This window comes from Mesoplodon densirostris, chromosome 5 (genome assembly GCF_025265405.1).
Source record: "Mesoplodon densirostris isolate mMesDen1 chromosome 5, mMesDen1 primary haplotype, whole genome shotgun sequence".
NCBI classification, from domain to species: domain Eukaryota; kingdom Metazoa; phylum Chordata; class Mammalia; order Artiodactyla; family Ziphiidae; genus Mesoplodon; species Mesoplodon densirostris.
This window is the reverse complement of record NC_082665.1, coordinates 58,931,981-58,952,226: the sequence shown is the minus strand read 5'-3', so window position 1 is coordinate 58,952,226 and position 20,246 is coordinate 58,931,981. Positions and strand designations below refer to the sequence as shown.

General features: G+C 43.7%; 1 protein-coding gene across 1 annotated transcript in view; it reads right to left on the bottom strand.

The window, feature by feature from the left end:
* Positions 1–20,246, bottom strand: part of PLCXD2 (phosphatidylinositol specific phospholipase C X domain containing 2) — a 51,746-nt gene that overhangs the window by 4,906 nt on the left and 26,594 nt on the right. The window contains exons 2-3 of the mRNA XM_060099839.1: positions 8,763–9,223; positions 3,230–3,471 (exon numbers count right to left, since the gene is read on the bottom strand). Of these exons, the coding sequence (XP_059955822.1) occupies positions 3,230–3,471; positions 8,763–9,223 (703 nt within the window). The remainder of the gene's footprint in view (positions 1–3,229; positions 3,472–8,762; positions 9,224–20,246) is intronic.

Below are 20,246 nucleotides of genomic sequence, written 5' to 3'. Positions count from 1 at the left end.
AGCAGGTAGGCGCATGAAGCCCACACAGGGGACACCCCCTGTGCCCCGAGCTCTGGGCCCTCGGGACATCACCTACACAAGGTCACTCCTTCAAGACCGGGGAGGTGGTTGGCACAGAGAGTCAGGCAAAAGAGGAGACAGAGAAATATGTTCCAGACGAAAGACCAAGACAAAACCTCACAAGAAGATCTTAATGAAATGGAGGTAAGAATGGATATATTTTTCATGGCTTCAAGCAAACAAAATCTCAAGTCCAAAGTTGACTTAAGAATTAGCGGGAAGGGGGGGTTAACTGCCTGCTGAGAAAACCACCACTCCATTTATAGGAAAATATACCTTGTCTTTTCCTCTCGGTTAAGCTGATAACTGGTGCCCAGGACAAGTTTGACAGCACCCCGTGTGCCTTACGACAGACCTTCTGGGTGTTGGCTCTCAGGGAAGGCCCGTGACAACTGCTTCTTCCTTATGCTTGAGAAATGAAATATTTCTTGCCATATCAATAAACAAAGGATGTCACAGTCATCAATGACTATACCCCTCAAACATGAGCGGAGGAAACTCAGGGCTGAAAAGAATCCCTGCCATCTAGCAGCCATCAGACAGCAGCCACTCCCTGCGGTGAGCCCTGAGGAAACTCAGGATGTGTCAGGATACTGGCACCAGGCTGAGGTGCATATCAAAGGAATGATTTCCGTGAGCCCAGAATCTTGCATCTTCCGTACGTAGAAAAGCGCTAAATTCCTTAACCTGAGATATCTGGTTTTCTTCAATTAGCAATAATCTTCTGACGTTCCCGACTACCTGCCCTTTGTTGCAAAACTCCTATGTATCCTGGCTTCCCCCCTCGCCTCCTCGGAGCAGATTCTCAGAGTTATCTGAAACGCTGTCTCCTGGGTTTCAGTCCTCCTTCTGCCCCCAATAAAACTTAACTCGCAGCTCTCACGTTGTGTATATATATATTTTTAAGTCAACACGCTTGTTCAATAGCCCAGGGGAAATGACAGCCACATGTGCTGGTGTTTGGGAACAAACTTGACCAAAGCAGCTGATGTGGAGGCCTAGGAATCCTAATGCATCTCTGTAATATTCTTGTGACCAGCAGGCGGCGAGATGCCCCAGTATCCTCCCAATCTCCCAGATGTGTGCTTGCAGCCAGCAGGTTAAGGCTCTGGCGTGCTAGGATGCTGGGGCTTTGGGCGCGTGCGCCATCATTACCTCTCAGTGGAAGAGCCTTGTGCTTCATCTGCAGCCAGATTAAAGATGCAGGAACTCACGAGTATGAAAAGCATTGTGACTTTGTGGGTTCAGAATTGTAGCCAGTAAGAGCTGACCAGATTCAGGTACTAGTGAGACAATTACAAACCAGTGGAGCAGAAAGGAACAGGGCACTGAAATGTGCTACATACAAGTCAGTGCTTGGACGCTGAAAGAGGCAATGGTCCAACAATCAGAAGTCCACGGATGGGATGTAATACTGACTCTTACCAGCATTGGGGGTCTGGGTCACTTAACCTCATTGGGCCCATCTGAAGTGGGGACAATAACATGCTTTAGACAACGTGCCCTCCTGGAGGCTGGCTTACTTTAAGAACCTAATGAAATCATCTGCAAGACGGTGCTCTATATACAGATATACACTATACAGATATAACACATCCTTATTTTTAAAGACTTCCTCTCCCTTACAAGTACAGCTCTCTGCACAGACTTTGTTATAGTGATTTTCACAGTGTTATGTAGAAATTTACATGTTTATTTTTCCCGATAGAATGTACATCTATGGGGGCAATGACTAGATTATTCATCTTGTGTCTTTGGACCTAGCTCCTATTCATCGCTGAATAAATAAATAAATAAATAAATAATGTTAATCTACAAATTTACCAAAGGCATGAGGAAATGGTATGGATATATGAGCATATACTATAAAAAAGAAAGTTCATGATTCTGGTCTTGGTTTATGAAACTCTCTTTCCCAAGTTAAGCACAGGTAATTCAGTGAAAACTTAGTAGAGCCACACAGAAAGAGGTTTCTGGTTCTGTTCATGGCCAGCAAAATCAGAAGCTCTCAGTTCGTTATCCAACCTCCTGCCAGGTGAACTCCTGTTATCAGAAGTCACGCTATCCAAACTATCTAAACAGACAGGGACACGTTTTTTGATGAATCTTTCATTATCTGAACTCTGGTGCTCAGCACCTGGAACTCAGGAACCAAAGTGATTCTTGTAAATATCCCTTGTTATCCAAACATACTGGTTTCCTCAGCTTGGGTTGCGAGGGATGCCCTATTAGCCAAATGTGTTTATAACATTCCCTTTATACATAGGCATAGGCATATGCACATACATGTACCTATACACAAGCCATCCTTTTCCTTGACAACACCTATCATTTATTGGTGTCCAGGATAAAGAACATCATCTAACACAACGTTTCTGGAGCTTCTCCTGTCTAATTGTACAGTCAGGATCAGTTCTGCTCCGAGGAAGTATCTGAAGCTATGGCATGGTAGGTGGCATCCTGAGCTGCTTCTTAGGACTCACTGTCACTAAGGAAGGGAGAAAGGACAGCCTAAATCCTGGGAGGGTCATCTCTGAATCCCTACTGCCTGGCACAGCAGTCTCATTTAATGCTGAAGAGAGTGAGTGCTTGGGCCAGCTTCGAGGGCAGGGGCAGGAACATGATGGCATCTCCAGCCAGACGTGAATGGACCGGTGGTGGCTAAAAGTGCTTTGCCTCCATATTGAAATTTAGAGGGTATTTATGTTATAATACGTGCATTTGAACAGAGTGTTTAGAGATACTTTGGCCACGGTTAATGCAAGACACCTCAAGTACACAACTTTTTCAAATATAAGGTTTTTGGGGTTTGTTTTGTTATTTTATTTATTTATTTATTTATTTATTTATTTTTCACGGTATGCGGGCCTCTCACTGTTGTGGCCTCTCCCGTTGTGCAGCACAGGCTCTGGATGCGCAGGCTCTGCGGCCATGGCTCATAGGCCCAGCCGCTCCGGGGCATGTGGGATCTTCCCGAACCAGGGCATGAACCCGCGTCCCCTGCATCGGCAGGCGGACTCAACCACTGCGCCACCAGGGAAGCCCTGTTTTGTTATTTTAAATCTTCAAAGTATATGGTTTTACTGCTGTTTGCTGTTTATTCAGAAGAGAATCAAGATAAAAGCATTTTTTTTTAACCCTCACTTGTGAAAAGGAAGCAAATTCTTACCTATGGACCAGTGTGTCCTTGAGGCCGCCAACCAGGCCCCGGGCGATGGTCTTCACTCTGGGCGTGAGGATCGCTTGAGACACATGGAAGGATCCGTGGGGAGAGCGCTCACTCAGCGTGGTCTCCAAGAAGAGGATGAGCTTGCGCACACTTGTGGTATTTGCCCAGGGTGCTGGGATCTTCTTTCCAGGCCATAGGAAGGGGTATTGCTTGTAGAAGGGACAGTGATAGAAGATGAGAACCTGAAACGTTCAGAACAAATAAATGAGGGTAGTTCATGAACAAGCTGAGTGTTAACTCCTCGGCTTTACACTGATTGATTGCTAGGAGGAAAGGCGCACAAATACAAACATACGTGGACATTCAAAAAATTTTATATACATATTTTTTTAGAAAAATTAATAAGCAAAGATTTAAGCACTTGCTATATGCCCTAATTGAAGGTTTTTAACGTTTTGGGGGTCATGAACACCTTTGGAAGTAGGGTAAACTCCTGAACCCCTTCTCAGATTGTTTTAAATGAATGTCTAAAATAAAATAGATAGGATTACAAAGAAAATCAATGAGATGGAAATATAGCTATCAACATAATAATTAAATTTGTAATAAATAAATGAATGTATGCGCTTCATAATAAACACATTAAATAAAAATATTTTGTTTTAAGTCTAATAAGTTCCATAATTTTGAGTAAATGATGAGTATACACAATATTTCAAGATATCTGCACTAAAGGAATATCTGTGGTTTCTATGGGGACAAAGTCATAGGGAGTGCCAACACTGCCGTGGGGGACTGCTCATACATAATCAGTGGTTATACTGATATTCAGTTAGAGGTTAGAAGTCAGTATGTAGTGCTTTTCCCGTCCAAATTCACAGACTTTATTAAATTCTACCCTAACACACTCCCCTTGGGAATCTCTGGACCCCAGGTGGAGAACCACAGCGGCTAGTCCTGTCTGTAAGTTATGACTCCTATGCTCACGAAATTGACCCTTAGCTCTTGGTTGAGATCAATACACTGAACTGAATTTGGGAGGATGTAGGTTTTCAGTTGTGCGTGCTGACTCTGAATGAAACTGCCCTTTCCGGGAGAGGGAGGGAGTGAGCTACGTGAGGCAGGGAAGACTTCGGGTACCGGATGGGTCTCCAGTGGGACCTCTCAGGATGGTGGTGATTTTGCAAATAATTAGCAAGCCACATCCACGGCATTAATTAGTTTCTGAAGGCAGCAGAGAGACAGGGAATTGCTATTTCGATTGTCCCAATTCAGAGCTCTGATGCTTAGGTTTCCAGAAGTACTATGTTTTTTCTCCTCCCGGGTACCAGCGATTCTTCCCTGGAGGAATGTCCATTGTGTATATTTACACTACCTGGACTGCAATCCTCGACTAGCTGGCCTGACAGCATAATTCTCCTGGCACCCAAGGGCAAGAGCTCTGAATGTGTGTCTTGTTTCCGGGGTTTATTTAGCCTAACTGCTCCTAAAGGCCTAGAGCTAGGGAGCACCAGGCTCAAAGCACTGAACAGGCTATTTGTTCTTGTTGCTTTTAATGGCTTTGAGTAATGTCTGACTGTCTGCTAATGATGTTGGCAGTAAACACATGGGTTAATGAGGTTAATCACAGGCTCATCGTAAGCAGGTTGCCTGGGAGATTGGGGAAGATTTCCTGCTGGCGTTGTAACTGGCTAGTTTGGAAGGCTGGGGTCTCCAGCATCTGTACGTGTGCAAAGCTGGGCTGTGAGATGGACTGTGGGAGAGGCGGGAGGCTGTGTGATCCTTCGACAGGGCCTGTCAGACCATTTCCCATGCTGCCTGGCCCCTGAGCAGAGGGTCAGGGGATGAAAGGAAAGCGCTGTTTTTCACTCAGTCTTGGAGAACAAACAAAAAGGACACATTCTACAAAAGGGGCTTTATGGCTTTCCTCAAGAGCCTTCTCAAGTAATCTGATCCTAAAGGTTATAGCGGGAATTTCTGTTTACAGTAGGAGCTTGGCCTAGCAAACCAGCCCTCATTCTACAGAATTCTGGGGGGCAGTAAGTCTTGCCCAGGGCCTGTGTTTTGCATCTGACTCCCGACCTCGCTCTGCTGTATTTTCTGTCTGAGATATTCTTCCCTCCAGCTCAGCAATTCATATGCAGGTTTTCTCTCGAGACTCAGACTTAAAATCTCATTTCCTTTAAGAATTATTCTTTAATTGACCTCTTCTTATTTTGATCATTCTTTTACAGGGGCCCCTGGGATGCAGATTTATACTATGTACTATTTTTCAATTGATGGATTACAAAACCCTTTTTTTCATACAGTACATTTGAGGCAGTTTTGCCTGGTAATTGTATGTATCAGTTGTCTTATATTTTACTAGTGGCACATATTCTTACCTTCTCATTAAGATTCTAAATACTGCCAAGTTGTAGATGAAATCTTCGAATTCACTGTACCCTCAAAACTCATAACCACTAATATAACAGTACATACCTGTGAGCTGTGATATAACTGCATATTCAGTAAATGAAATGTGACTGAATGGCAGTACACTTCTTTCTATTAAATTGTAGTAATAAAATACTCTGGGGGTTACATGCAAGGCAGCTCATTACATAATGAATATTTAAAGTTTAACCACCAGTATGGCACTGCCCCAGCAGGGGGCCAGAGGATTGAGGGCTCTGTTGGAGATCTCTTTAGCTTTTAAGAAGAGGTATAGCAGGGAAACCTCTGGAAAAGGAAGGGGAATGGGAAATCCTGGAATTCAAATTGATGACACACTCCCTTTTTCTGACACATCATCACAGTCTCTTTCCTTCATAATTTTAGGGGTATTGGTTGTTGAATGACACAGATTAGCCCATACTTAAAAACTATAAAAGATCTTTACTGTTCTGCTAGACATTCACTGTCCACATGATTCATTATTCCTGAAATTACCTGTTTCTCTTGCAAATTTCTAAATGATTTAGTAGGCAATGTGGCAGCCCATCCAGAATACTATCTGTGCACAAAATTATAAAACTGTAACAGATACCTGTTTATAAATTTAGCTGGACTCAAATTTAACCTTACCTAAATCCTCGTATTCAAAAGCCCTCTCACGGATCTTCCCTGTCTCCCATTCTGCTAACCCACTGAGACCTTCTGATAATAAGGGCTCTTGAATAAGGAGAAAGTGTTTTTAGTAGCATCGTCTATGACACTAGTTGTGAAAATCACCAAGATGTGTGAACAGCCCTGGGAGAGCATTGAAGGCTGTGGGAACTCGGTAGAGCCCAACAGCCTGTGACTGAGTCCTGGCCCTTGTGGCTCACTGACAATGTTCTCTTGGGCAAGGTGCTTAATTGCTCCCTGCCTCAGTTTTCTCATCTGTAAAATGAGGATAATAATGACAACCTATGTCATAGTGTTGTTGAGAGGATTAAATGAGTTAATCCTTGTACTTAGTACATTGCAAAGGCTCAATAAATGTTCTGCTATTGCTCTTGTTACTAGTACTATTTAGCATTGTAAGTGAGAGATTCCACTGGGGAAAAATCTCTCCAAATTTTTTTTTTTTTTGCGGTACACAGGCCTCTCACTGTTGTGGCCTCTCCCGTTGTGGAGCACAGGCTCCAGATGTGCAGGCTCAGCGGCCATGGCTCATGGGCCTAGCCGCTCTGCAGCATGTGGGAACTTCCCAGACTGGGGCACGAACCCGTGTCCCCTGCAGCGGCAGGAGGACTCTCAACCACTGTGCCACCAGGGGAGCCCAAATCTCTCCAAATTTGACCTGCGAGTCTGAATAGATATGAACTTAGGTTTAGGGGAGAGGTGTGATAAATATTTGGCAAAATATCACTTAAAAAAGTTTTAGTGAAGAAAAATAGCTTAGATAAAACTTAACAGATACTAAGAGTTAACTCATTAGTCTTCGTAGATTCAAAGACCTTTAGCACTTTCAGGGGTGTGCAAAACAACCTGGTGTTTGCCATTACTCAGGCCGAGCCTGGGAGTCATCCTGGAATCCTTACATCCCAACAGTTAGGACACGCTATTAGGTCTAACTTCTGGTGGATTCCAAATCTGGCCACTTCCCACTAGTTTCCTCACCGGTTTCTGTACTTCCCTTCTGTCTTTCCAGGGCTCTTCCTGGTAACCAGAGGGATACCATCAAAACTTAAGTCAGGCCACAACACCCTGTGCTCAGAACCCTCCCAGAACCTTCCTCACTCAGAGTAAAAGCCAAGTCCTTTCAGTGCCTTCAAGGGCCCCCGATCAACCATTATCTCTCTGACCTCCTCCACTGCTCTGCCCTCCAGTCCCGTGGCCCCTGCTTTTCCTCAACCATGTCAGGGACCCTCCTGCTTTGGGGCTCTGCTCTGACTGGTTCCTCTGTTGGGAAAGCTCTTCCCCCAACAGATTCACTCCCTCAAATGACATCTTTTCAATGACGGCTACCCTGATCAACACATTTAAAACTGTGACCAACCCTCCAACTCATAGATCCCTGGTTCCCCCTTACTGTGCTTGGCTTTCTTTTTCCATTGCTTATTACTTTCTAACATTCTCTATGATGTATTTATCATGTTTCTTATCTATGATCTATCTCCGTCCACCTGAATGAAATCTCCATTAGGGCAAGGATCTTTGTTTTATTTACTGATTTATCCCAAGTGCTTAGAATGGAGCTCGGCGCATACTTAGTGTTCACCATACATTTGCAAATGAATAATCTTTCATTGCTTTCTAATTAAAAGCTCTTCCCTCAGTTCAAAAATCACTGCCTCTTTAACATGCTTTGGTTAATGCATCTATGAGTAAGGGAGCAACTGTGCATGAAAGATACTTTTTTTCTTTTTCTTTTTTAAAGAGAGTCTAAGTTGGAGCCTGACCATTCCTGAAGCTCTCCTCTCTCACTATCCACCATCCTCTGGGAGCAGAACAGAATATATCTGAGGCCTGCGCTCCTTTTCCTGAGTCTGTCCTTCATGGGTCTGGGTTTGGGGCTCTTCTCAACTTAGGGATGCTCCTCCAGCCTTGATCCCTTCCCGGGTTCTTCCTTCCTTAACTGTCTTCCCCACTGACCCAAACTCTGTGGCGATGGCCTTTCAAAATGTTAACTAACACCTCTGAGACGAATCACTTCACGTGCCTTTGTCAACTAATGCTATCAAACAATATCTGGCAGGGATTATCTGATATTGAATTGAAGACAGGATGGGACAGACGATCCCTAAGGGGAACTAGGAGTGTGAAAACAGATGCAATGGGAGACAGAAAAATGGTAATGGCCAACTGGTCCTATTTCACAACTCTGCCTTGAGCTGGTTCTGGCCAGGCCATTGCCAAACAAGTTAATCCCAGATCAACTGTGCCCAGGGGAGCCCTTGGAGCCATCCTAGAGCCCAGGAACTGGTGTGCAGATCTTTATTATCCCAAACAATCTATGCCTTCTGGCCCAAGAGCCCTGGAGTGAGCTGCCTTAGAGCTGGTGACACAGAAAAAGCAGAAAGGGTTCCATTGTTGCCCTTGGAAGCTAATCTCTGTTCCCTCCTACCTGGCACTTCTTCTCCCACAGCCTCTGGAGCGTCATACTCTCCACACTGCAGGCTGAGCACAGCTTGTTCCCAAAGGCCTCCTGGATCCGGAGAATCAGGCGTTTGTGATGGGCCTCGTCCATGGCATAGAAGTGGTTGAAATCCAGGAAGACAATCTCTTGGGGGTGCTGTGTGAGGAACGAGTCAATCTCCATCAGCCCATCCCAGACCCTGATGCCAAAAAGCCCGTGAATGAAGTAGATTTCCTGGTCGACATCCCCTGGTTTGGAAGACACACGCAGGTCGAAGTAGCGGATCCCAGCGTCCAGCTGTTCTCGGAATGTCAGGTTCTGAGTCACAGACCATTTCTTCATGAGCTTCTTTACCAAGGAGATCCTGGCGAGGCGTTTGATAGCTGGGGTTTGGTCAGGCCCCACTGGGGACTTTTCGTCTACCCAGTAACTGAATGAATCATGGGAGCCTATACGAAGCAATAAATGTGAGGAGAGCGGTTGAGACTGGAGCTGGGACAGATAATCCAATTGATAAGAAAACAACAACAAAAATTTAGAACCAAGCACACATGCAGAATATTGTGAACAGATACTTGCAAAAATTTTCAAGCTTGCTAGGGATGAAATAAACACAAATAAGAGTAACATAGTCTTATTAGCAGCTTGTCAAGCCTGGGGTAAAACTATACTTTCATACATTACTGGTATAAGGTATTGATTAATTAATAAATACCCTTTTTTTTTTTTTGTGGTACGTGGGCCTCTCACTGTTGTGCCCTCTCCCGTTGTGGAGCACGGGCTCCAGACGCACAGGCTCAGCGGCTATGGCTCACGGGCCCAGCCGCTCTGCAGCATGTGGGATCTTCCCGGACCGGGGCACGAACCCGTGTCCCCTGCATTAGCAGGCAGACTCTCAACCACTGCGCCACCAGGGAAGCCCACGTCCCTCTTTTTGAATAAGCCAAATCTGCTATTAAATGATAAAATAAGCCAAATCTGCTATTAAATGATCAAATGCATGTTGTATTTCTCTTCCTTAAAGAGGGTAGGGATCCTCCTAGACACTGAGATGATCTTATTGTTATAAAGTCTAAGTGACCACGAGAGACACATTTCTAACTATAGTGAGAAAATATTTCAGTAGAAACTTAAGTAAAAATTATCTTTAACAAATATCTTTTGTTTTGTCATTGGTTTCTATCTGGTGTCAACCATTATTATTTGGTTGGCTTGGTGACTGGCCCTGACCCTGGGGGGCTCCACACAGGTGGCTGCACTTTGCAGGCAAAACCTAGGAGGAAAGTGTCATGTTCTGACACTACCAACCTTGTTCTTAATCACTACCACCCACACCAGAATCAAAATTCTTATATTCATATAGAATACTCTTGACTGTCACCAGTTATCCTTTTCACTAAATTGTAGAGTAGGCATTTCATACATAATATAGGTTTTTACACAACTCTACTGTTTCATGTTTTATTACTTCCATTTTCTTGAAAATAAATCATTCTGGGAATGGCTTCACTGTTCTATCTTCTCAGAAATAAAGCAAAAAAAAAAAAAAAAGGTGGCAAGCGATGCTTTATTTTTATGTAGTCTCTAGAACATGGAGGGTATTCAGTAACTATTAAGAAAAAGCATATTTATCAATCCTTAGGCAAAATGAATTTTGCAAGCAAGAGAATTCCTAGCATATTTAAGGTAAAAAAAAATGCTGTTACTAATAGAAATGTGGGGCAAGTCCCCCTGGAGCTTCCATCCTGGTTGTCTCTGCTAATGAGACTCACTGGATACTTGCCGAATGTTCTGCTTCCTTGGGCTGCACAGAAATAGGAGATCTTCATACCTCCTCATCAAGAGATTTATTACAAATACATTATGTATAGATGGAGAACGGCCAGTTCTCTCTTCTTTTTAGATTTAATCAGCAGCCCAGCTGTTCGCGATTGAGTGTGTAATATAGTGTGAGTTTCGCATTGTACTTAATTCTTCCTTGGGTATCAGGGAATAGGCATTATCCAAGCATGGAGGAGAGCAAATCCTCTCCGGTATTCTCTTATTGGTGCTGAGTCCAGTTTCATGTCCAGAGGGAGATGTGTTAACAACCTCTGAGGCTTTTCTCTGTGTCTGAGGATTCTGTGGCACTGTGACAGCAGTGGGGCCCCAGGGACCATTTCTGAATACACAGGGTACCCAGCCTATCCCACAGAAGAGGGAGGGTGTGCACAATCCCTGGGAACCGGAAGTCTCTCTTTCTCTCTTTGCTCCCTTTTCCATTCTGGATGCCCAGCACTGCCCACTTCCGTCCCCTTGATAGGAAGAGACAGGACAAGGGAACAGGCCGTTTGCTGACTGGTTTACAGCAGTTGTCCTACTGAGGCCTCCAGCAGTCAAAGCCAGCACTCACTCATTAACCACTATCAATATTTTTGCCTTTCTACTTACTTTTTTCCAGGAAGTGTTTGGCCTCACTCACATAGAGTGAGAGAATAACATTCAGGTACTTAAGTGCATTTAACTATTTCTTTTCCAAAAAACCGGATAAAAATGCCCCAACCCTCACCAGAATATTTACAAGTTATACTTACAAAAAGAAAATCCTAATATTTTGCACTCCAGATTTATTATCAAAGTTTCCTCTTCTCCCTACACCTGAAAGAAGTTATTTCACTCTTTAAAGATTGTCTTTAGGGCTACTTCTCCCCCTCTGCCCTGGGATGTATGGGTTAAATTCACACATTTCCCCCAGAAGAGGTGGAAAAACCCCTGCTCCATTGGTCCTTGCCTTGTTCTCGAAGAGAACTGCTGTGTGGAGTTGGTAGGGATCTCTGCTCCATGAGTTCTGGCTTGTTTCATGATAAGGTTAGAAAATAGTTTAGAACCTCACCCTGCTGTGATTTCTGCCACGGGAAGTGTTTTGCTGCTACTACCTGGCAGCGCCTGTGCATCTTCACTCATCCTCTCCATGGCTCTTTTATCACTGTCTAAAATAGATTTAAGTGGTCCTCTTTATCTTAAGAACAAAACAAAGCACTTTCCATTACACGCCTTACCCCTTCAAGTGACTATCTTCTCTTTCTTCCCAGATGTTGAATTCTTGAAAAAGAGGCCAGTCGTGTGGCCTTTGTCTCCCCTGATCTATTCCCTCCTTCCAGTCGGAGGCCACCTCCTATCCTTCTATTGCTACTTTTGATCCTTATAACCTTGGAATCAACAACTCGAAGTGGCTTTATTCTTCTTAGCTTCTCTGAGGGTCTGCTAAGTCAGCTCTTTTCTGGAAGCTTCCATTCCCTTGTGATCCACGATGCACACTTTTGGGTGTTCCTATCCTGTTACCACTCTCCTTTGCTGGCTCCTCTCCCTCCTTCTTGTTCCCCAGTTTAAATGTTTTCCAAGGGTCTTTATTCTTTCCTTCTCCCACCCTCAGAGATTTCATCCACTTCCCAAGTTTTAACCACAGCACCATTATGCAGACGACACCAAAAGTTTCATTTCTAGCTCAGACTCTTCTAAGTTCCAAATTTATGTTTCCGACTTCTCCTGTGGTCTTCCATCCACGCCTGCCTGCTGACACAACAAATTACAGATTTTCAAAGTCCAGCTACTCATGCTGTCCCTCTCACCCCTACAAAGTGCCTCTCGTGAAGTTCTGCTCAGTTACTCAGACTTGAAACCTCGGATTCTAATTAAATTCTTCCCTCTCCCTCACCCCCTTCATCCAACCAGGTACTAAATCTTTGCATTTGACTTTTACAACAGACATCAAACATGTCTCTTCCTTTAACCTTCACCTGCCACCCTCCCCATTACCAGTCCTTTAATCAGGACCAAAAGAACCCTAACTTGTCCTTTCAGTCCAGCCTCTCTCCAATTTGTTCATATTCGAAAGTCAATCATCTCAAGATACAGATCAGGTTCAAACTCTGGACACTGGGGTTTAGGATTCTCCTCAATATGGCTCCGATGTACTATTTCAGTCTCATCTCTCACCAGGCCCCTTCCTGGACTCTATGCACTTATTTTTGCTGACAGCTTCCATAAAATATTCTCTTACCCCAACTCTGTCTACCAGCATTTATAACCCAAATTGGGCAAGCTGCCTACCCAATGTCTCAGTTTTTTAATCTGTAAAATGGGCATGATAGTATCGATTGTCACAAAAATTGTTGTGAACATTGGAATGCAGGCAAAGTGCCTGGAACAATGCTGATACACACTAAGTGCTGAACTACTGTTACTCTTATTATAAGTCCTTCCCTGTTAGTTGGAAACTAGAGGGAAGAAGGGGTGATTAACTGAAATTCCTTATCTTAAATACTTAGGGTCTGGAAGATTTTCTTTCCTGCACCTGAAGCACTGTTCCTCTCCATCTCCATCTTATTGGTTGACATGGAGATGATAGCTTAGCCTCTGCTTTGTTGACAGTAGCTGTCACTCACTCTCTTGGTCACAGCCTCAGCTTTGTCATCGCCCACTTCTAAAATCGCAAAACGCAATATCCTACTTTCTGATCACAGCTTACTTTCTTCTGCCTCATTGTGACGTGACGTCTATTCCCCCTCATCTGAGAGCCCAGAGTTGGCTCTACCTCATCCTTTAGCTACAACCAAGGTTGTTACTTGCCACTTTTACCTGCAGAATTATTCATTATAACCATTCAAAAGCTGTAAGGATCACGGTTGAGGCACTCAGTGTCTGTCTCTACGTGCAGATCGCGTGCACAACCCCAGAATGCACATGGAAATATTAACGTGATATTTTCTAACAAACGTTTTGCCTAATAACAAATGTTTTACTTCTCTAATATTTCTCTTTTATAGAGTGTACTAAATAAGGTTTTAGAAAATAATAGTCATCAAATGTTGGATGACTATTTTCAGACTTTTCTGGGTAGGGAACTTTTGTTGTCATCTCAAGAATATTCCATACAGAGCAGGAAATAGGGACATACAGGCCTCTCCTTAATGCTCTACACTCCATGGATTGATATCATCCCTAATTTTAGCCCTACAAAGGTAAGGTTTTTTTCCTCCAATTTTTTTTTGTGTGTGTGGTACACGGGCCTCTCACTGTTGTGGCCTCTCCCGTTGCGGAGCACAGGCTCCGGACGTGCAGGCTCAGCGGCCATGGCTCACGGGCCCAGCCGCTCCGTGGCAGGTGGGATCCTCCCGGACCGGGCCACGAACCCGTGTCCCCTGCATCGGCAGGAGGACTCTCAACCACTGCGCCACCAGGGAAGCCCTCCTCCAATTTTTGAAAACTGTTTTTTCTGCAATCCTTTCATTTTCACAATTACCATTCTTGTCTCTTCCTGTTTCTTTATACAATCAAAAGGCATTAAAATGTCTCAATTTCCTCTCTTTATGTATACAAAACCCTGGATAATGTATGTGAAAGCATTTTGTAATCTAAAGCAGTAATTCTCAACCTTGAATGCACATCAGAATTCCCTGGGGGAGCTTTTAAAAAACACCAGTGCCCAAGATCCCACCCAAGACTCACCGAGTCAGAATCTCTCTGGAGTGGGAGTTGAGAATAAAAAACTTGAAAAGCTCGCCTGGTGATTCTATCAGGCACCCAGGCTTGACATTCACTGCCATGAATGTAAGATTATCCTTTGCTAACAAGCTCTCTGACTTCCGGGGATCAATTTCTCTGGTGGGTCTTCTACTACTTTCAAATCTTCAAATAATAATCTGGTGGATCGCCTTTCCCATATCTGGGTAGAAGCTCTCTTTACCATCCTTTGTGTTCTAGGAATGACTCCTGCTCTTTGACCAGCTGAATAATCACCACTTCTTTGTAGAGAAGAAAAATATTGGGGCGCCTTGCTTCTTTATCATGCCTTCTAGTAAGTAAATAGATGAGGATATTTAAGTTTAATTAGAGCATTTCAGACGTGCACTGGGTCACAGAGTTCAGAATAAAGTCACTGAGGCAGCAAAATCACAAGGAAAGAGATATTTGAATGAGAAAAGGTTAGCAGGATGTCTATCCAGTGTGAGGGTTATTTCCTTCTAGACAGCATTAGGTTACAAGATAATCTAAGGGACCAAGTAGGAGAAAATGAGCTGCTTTGTGAGGACTGGGGACAGCCAGTTGGCTCCTTATCCGGAATACCAATTGCTGCTTGACTCTTAGGTTTGCTATTTGGGAGTTAGGAGACCTCAAGTGAGCACACAACAATTTTTAGTTAAAGCACTTTCACTACCCTTGCATTTCTTGCAATTTGGAATAGTAGCCATTTTTCTGAACTCAATTAAAAAGAGTTTAAAGCAAGCTTCTTGGGAAGCTGGTCTCTAAATAAAACGAAGAGAATTCAAATCACACACCCTGAAAGGATACACGTCATCACAACACAATGGCATTTCAGATTATGAGGTGACTATACTTAGAGCCACGGAGGGAAGAATGAGACAAGAGTTAAGTGAAGAACATGAGAAAGAGAGACAATCTTCTTTATCACACCTCTGGGTGGCATCCGGGGAGGTGGGGATGGTGACCCAGGTCAGAGAACGCCTGACCTCCACTTGTCAAACCAGGACGTGAGGGAAACAGGCTCCCAAGGAAAACCCTGTATCCCTGGAAATGTCCACTGACAGCACGGTGTGACAGGCATAGTGCTAGGCCCGATGATACAGACAGGAGGAGGCTGGAATCCTCCTCGGGACTCGCTGCCTAGCAGAGGAGACCCAAACCCCATCCTGCAACCAGTGGTTTAACAGAAATACATGCCACCTTCCGGGTAAGATGGCGGAAGAGTAAGGCACGGAGATCACCTTCCTCCCCACGGATACACCAGAAATACAGCTACACGTGGAACAACTCCTACAGAACACCTACTGAACGCTGGCAGAAGACCCCAGACCTCCCAAAAGGCAAGAAACTCCCCACATACCTGGGTAGGGCAAAGAGGAGAGATTCCCGCACAGAGGAGCGGTGCCGAGCGGCACTCACCAGCCCGAGAGGATTGTCTGCTCGCCCGCCGGGGTGGGCGGCGCTGGAGCTGAGGCTTGGGCTTCGGTCAGAGCGCAGGGAGAGGACTGGGGCTGGCGGCGAGAACTCAGCCTGAAGGGGGCTAATGTGCCACAGCTAGCCGGGAGGGAATCCGGGAAAACTCTGGAGCTGCTGAAGAGGCAGGAGACTTTTTCTTCCGTCTTGGTTTCCTGGTGCACGAGGAGAGGGGATTAAGAGCGCCGCGTAAAGGAGCTCCAGAGACGGGCGCGAGTCGCGGCTGAAAGCGCAGAGCCCAGAGACGGGCGTGGGACGCTGGGGCTGCTGCTGCCGCCGCCAAGAAGCCTGTGTGCGAGCGCAGGTCACTGTCCACACCGCCCTTCCGGGAGCCTGTGCAGCCTGCCACTGCCGGGGTCCCGGGATCCAGGGGCGGCTTCCCTGGGAGAACGCACGGCGCGCCTCGGGCTGGTGCAACGTCACGCCGACCTCTGCCGCTGCAGGCTTGCCTCGCACTCCGTGCCCCTCCCTCCCGCCCGGCCTGAGTGAGCCAGAGTCCCCGAAGAGGCTGCTCCTTTAACCCTGTCCTGTCTGAGCAAAGAACAGACGCCCTCCGGCGACCTACACACAAAGGCGGGGCCAAATCCAAAGCTCAGACCCAGGAGCTGTGAGAACAAAGAAGAGAAAGGGAAACCTCTCCCAGCAGCCTCAGAAGCAGCGGATTAAAGCTCCACAATCAACTTGATGTACCCTGCATCTGTGGAATACATGAACAGACAACAAATCATCCCAAATTGAGGAGCCAGGAGTCAGTGCTGTGCCTCTGAGGTGGGAGAGCCAACTTCAGGACACTGGTCCACAAGAGACCTCCCAGCTCCACACAATATCAAACGGCAAAAATCTTCCAGAGATCTCCATCTCAACACGAGCACCCAGCTTCACTCAACGACCAGCAAGCTATAGTGCTGGACACCCTATGCCAAAAAACTAGCAAGACAGGAACACAACGCCACCCATTAGCAGAGAGGTGGCCTAAAATCATAAAAAGTCCGCAGACACCCCAAAACACACCACCAGACGTGGACCTGCCCACCAGAAAGACAAGTTCCAGCCTCATCCACCAGAACACAGGCAGTAGTCCCCTCCACCAAGAAGCCTACACAACCCACTAAACCAACCTTAGCCACTGGAGACAGACACCAAAAACAACAGGAACTACGAACCTGCAGCCTGCAAAAAGGAGACCCCAAACACAGTAACATAAGCAAAATGAGAAGACAGAAAAACACACAGCAGGAGAAGGAGCAAGATAAAAACCCAACAGACCTAACAAATGAAGAGGTAATAGGCAGTCTATCTGAAAAAGACTTCAGAATAATGATGGTAAAGATGATCCAAAATCTTGGAAATAGAATAGACAAAATGCAAGAAACAGTTAACAAGGACCTAGAAGAACTAAAGATGAATCAAGCATTGATTAAAAACACAATAAATGAAATAAAAAATACTCTAGATGGGATCAACAGCAGAATAACTGAGGCAGAAGAACGGATAAGTGAGGTGGAAGATAAAATAGTGGAAATAACTGATGCAGAGCAAAATAAAGAAAAAAGAATGAAAAGAACAGAGGACAGTCTCAGAGACCTCTGGGACAACATTAAACGCACCAACATTCGAATTATAGGGGTTCCAGAAGAAGAAGAGAAAAAGAAAGGGACTGAGAAAATATTTGAAGAGATTATAGTTGAAAACTTCCCTAATATGGGAAAGGAAATAGTTAATCAAGTCCAGGAGGCACAGAGAGTCCCATACAGAATAAATCCAAGGAGAAATACACCAAGACACATATTAATCAAACTGTCAAAAATTAAACACAAAGAAATCATATTAAAAGCAGCAAGGCAAAAACAACAAATAACACACAAGGGAATCCCCATCAGGATAACAGCTGATCTCTCAGCAGAAACTCTACAAGCCAGAAGGGAGTGGCAGGACATAATTAAAGTGATGAAGGAGAAAAACCTGCAACCAAGATTACTCTACCCAGCAAGGATCTCATTCAGATTTGATGGAGAAATTAAAACGTTTACAGACAAGCAAAAGCTGAGAGAGTTCAGCACCACCAAACCAGCTTTACAACAAATGCTAAAGGAACTTCTCTAGGCAAGAAACACAACAGAAGGAAAAGAACTACAATAACGAACCCAAAACAATTAAGAAAATGGGAATAGGAACATACATATCAATAATTACCTTAAATGTAAATGGACTAAATGCTCCCACCAAAAGACACAGACTGGCTGAATGGATACAAAAACAAGACCCATATATATGCTGTCTACAAGAGACCCACTTCAGACCTAGAGACACATACAGACTGAAAGTAAGGGGATGGAAAAAGATATTCCATGCAAATGGAAACCAAAAGAAAGCTGGAGTAGCAATTCTCATATCAGACAAAATAGACTTTAAAATAAAGACTACTAGAAGAGACAAAGAAGGACACTACATAATGATCAAAGGATCGATCCAAGAAGAAGATATAACAATTGTAAATATTTATGCACCAAACATAGGAGCACCTCAATACATAAGGGAAATATTAACAGCCATAAAAGGAGAAATCGACAGTAACACAATCATAGTAGGGGACTTTAACACCCCACTTTCACCGATGGACAGGTCATCCAAAATGAAAATAAATAAGGAAACACAAGCTTTAAATGATACATTAAACAAGATGGACTTAATTGATATTTAGAGGACATTCCATCCAAAAGCAACAGAATACACCTTTTTCTCAAGTGCTCATGGAACATTCTCCAGGATAGATCATATCTTGGGTCACAAATCAAGCCTTGGTAAATTTAAGAAAATTGAAATTGTATCAAGTATCTTTTCCGACCTCAATGCTATGAGACTAGATATCAATTACAGGAAAAGAGCTGTAAAACATACAAACACATGGAGGCTAAACAATACACTACTTAATAACGAAGTGATCACTGAAGAAATCAAAGAGGAAATTAAAAAATACCTAGAAACAAATGACAATGGAGACACGACGACCCAAAACCTATGGGATGCAGCACAAGCAGTTCTAAGAGGGAAGTTTATGGCAATACAATCCCACCTTAAAAACAGGAAACATCTCGAATAAACAACCTAACCTTGCACCTAAAGCAATTAGAGAAAGAAGAACATAAACATCCCAAAGTTAGCAGAAGGAAAGAAATCATAAAAATCAGATCAGAAATAAATGAAAAAGAAATGAAGGAAACGATAGCAAAGATCAATAAAACTAAAAGCTGGTTCTTTGAGAAGATAAACAAAATTGATAAACCATTAGCCAGACTCATCAAGAAAAAAAGGGAGAAGACTCAAATCAATAGAATTAGAAATGAAAAAGGAGAAGTAACAACTGACACTGCAGAAATACAAAAGATCATGAGAGATTACTATAAGCAACTCTATGCCAATAAAATGGACAACCTGGAAGAAATGGACCAATTCTTAGAAATGCACAACCTGCCAAGACTGAATCAGGAAGAAATAGAAAATATGAACAGACCAATCACAAGCACTGAAATTGAAACTGTGATAAAAAATCTTCCAACAAACAAAAGCCCAGGACCAGATGGCTTCACAGGCGAATTCTATCAAGCATTTAGAGAAGAGCTAACACCTATCCTTCTCAAACTCTTCCAAAATATAGCAGAGGGAGGAACACTCCCAAACTCATTCTACGAGGCCACCATCACCTTGATACCAAAACCAGACAAGGATGTCACAAAGAAAGAAAACTACAGGCCAATATCACTGATGAACATAGATGCAAAAATCCTCAACAAAATACTAGCAAACAGAATCCAACAGCACATTAAAAGGATCATACACCATGATCAAGTGGGGTTTATTCCAGGAATGCAAGGATTCTTCAATATATGCAAATCAATCAACGTGATATACCATATTAACAAACTGAAGGAGAAAAACCATATGATCATCTCAATAGATGCAGAGAAAGCTTTTGACAAAATTCAACACCCATTTATGATAAAAACCCTGCAGAAAGTAGGCATAGAGGGAACTTTCCTCAACATAATAAAGGCCATATATGACAAACCCACAGCCAGCATCGTCCTCAATGGTGAAAAACTGAAACCATTTCCACTAAGATCAGGAACAAGACAAGGCTGCCCACTCTCACCACTCTTATTCAACATAGTTTTGGAAGTTTTAGCCACAGCAATCAGAGAAGAAAAGGAAATAAAAGGAATCCAAATGGGAAAAGAAGAAGTAAAGCTGTCACTGTTTGCAGATGACATGATACTATACATAGAGAATCCTAAAGATACTACCAGAAAACTACTAGAGCTAATCAATGAATTTGGTAAAGTTGCAGGATACAAAATTAATGCACAGAAATCTCTGGCATTCCTATATACTAATGATGAAAAATCTGAAATTGAAATCAAGGAAACACTCCCATTTACCATTGCAACAAAAAGAATAAAATATCTAGGAATAAACCTA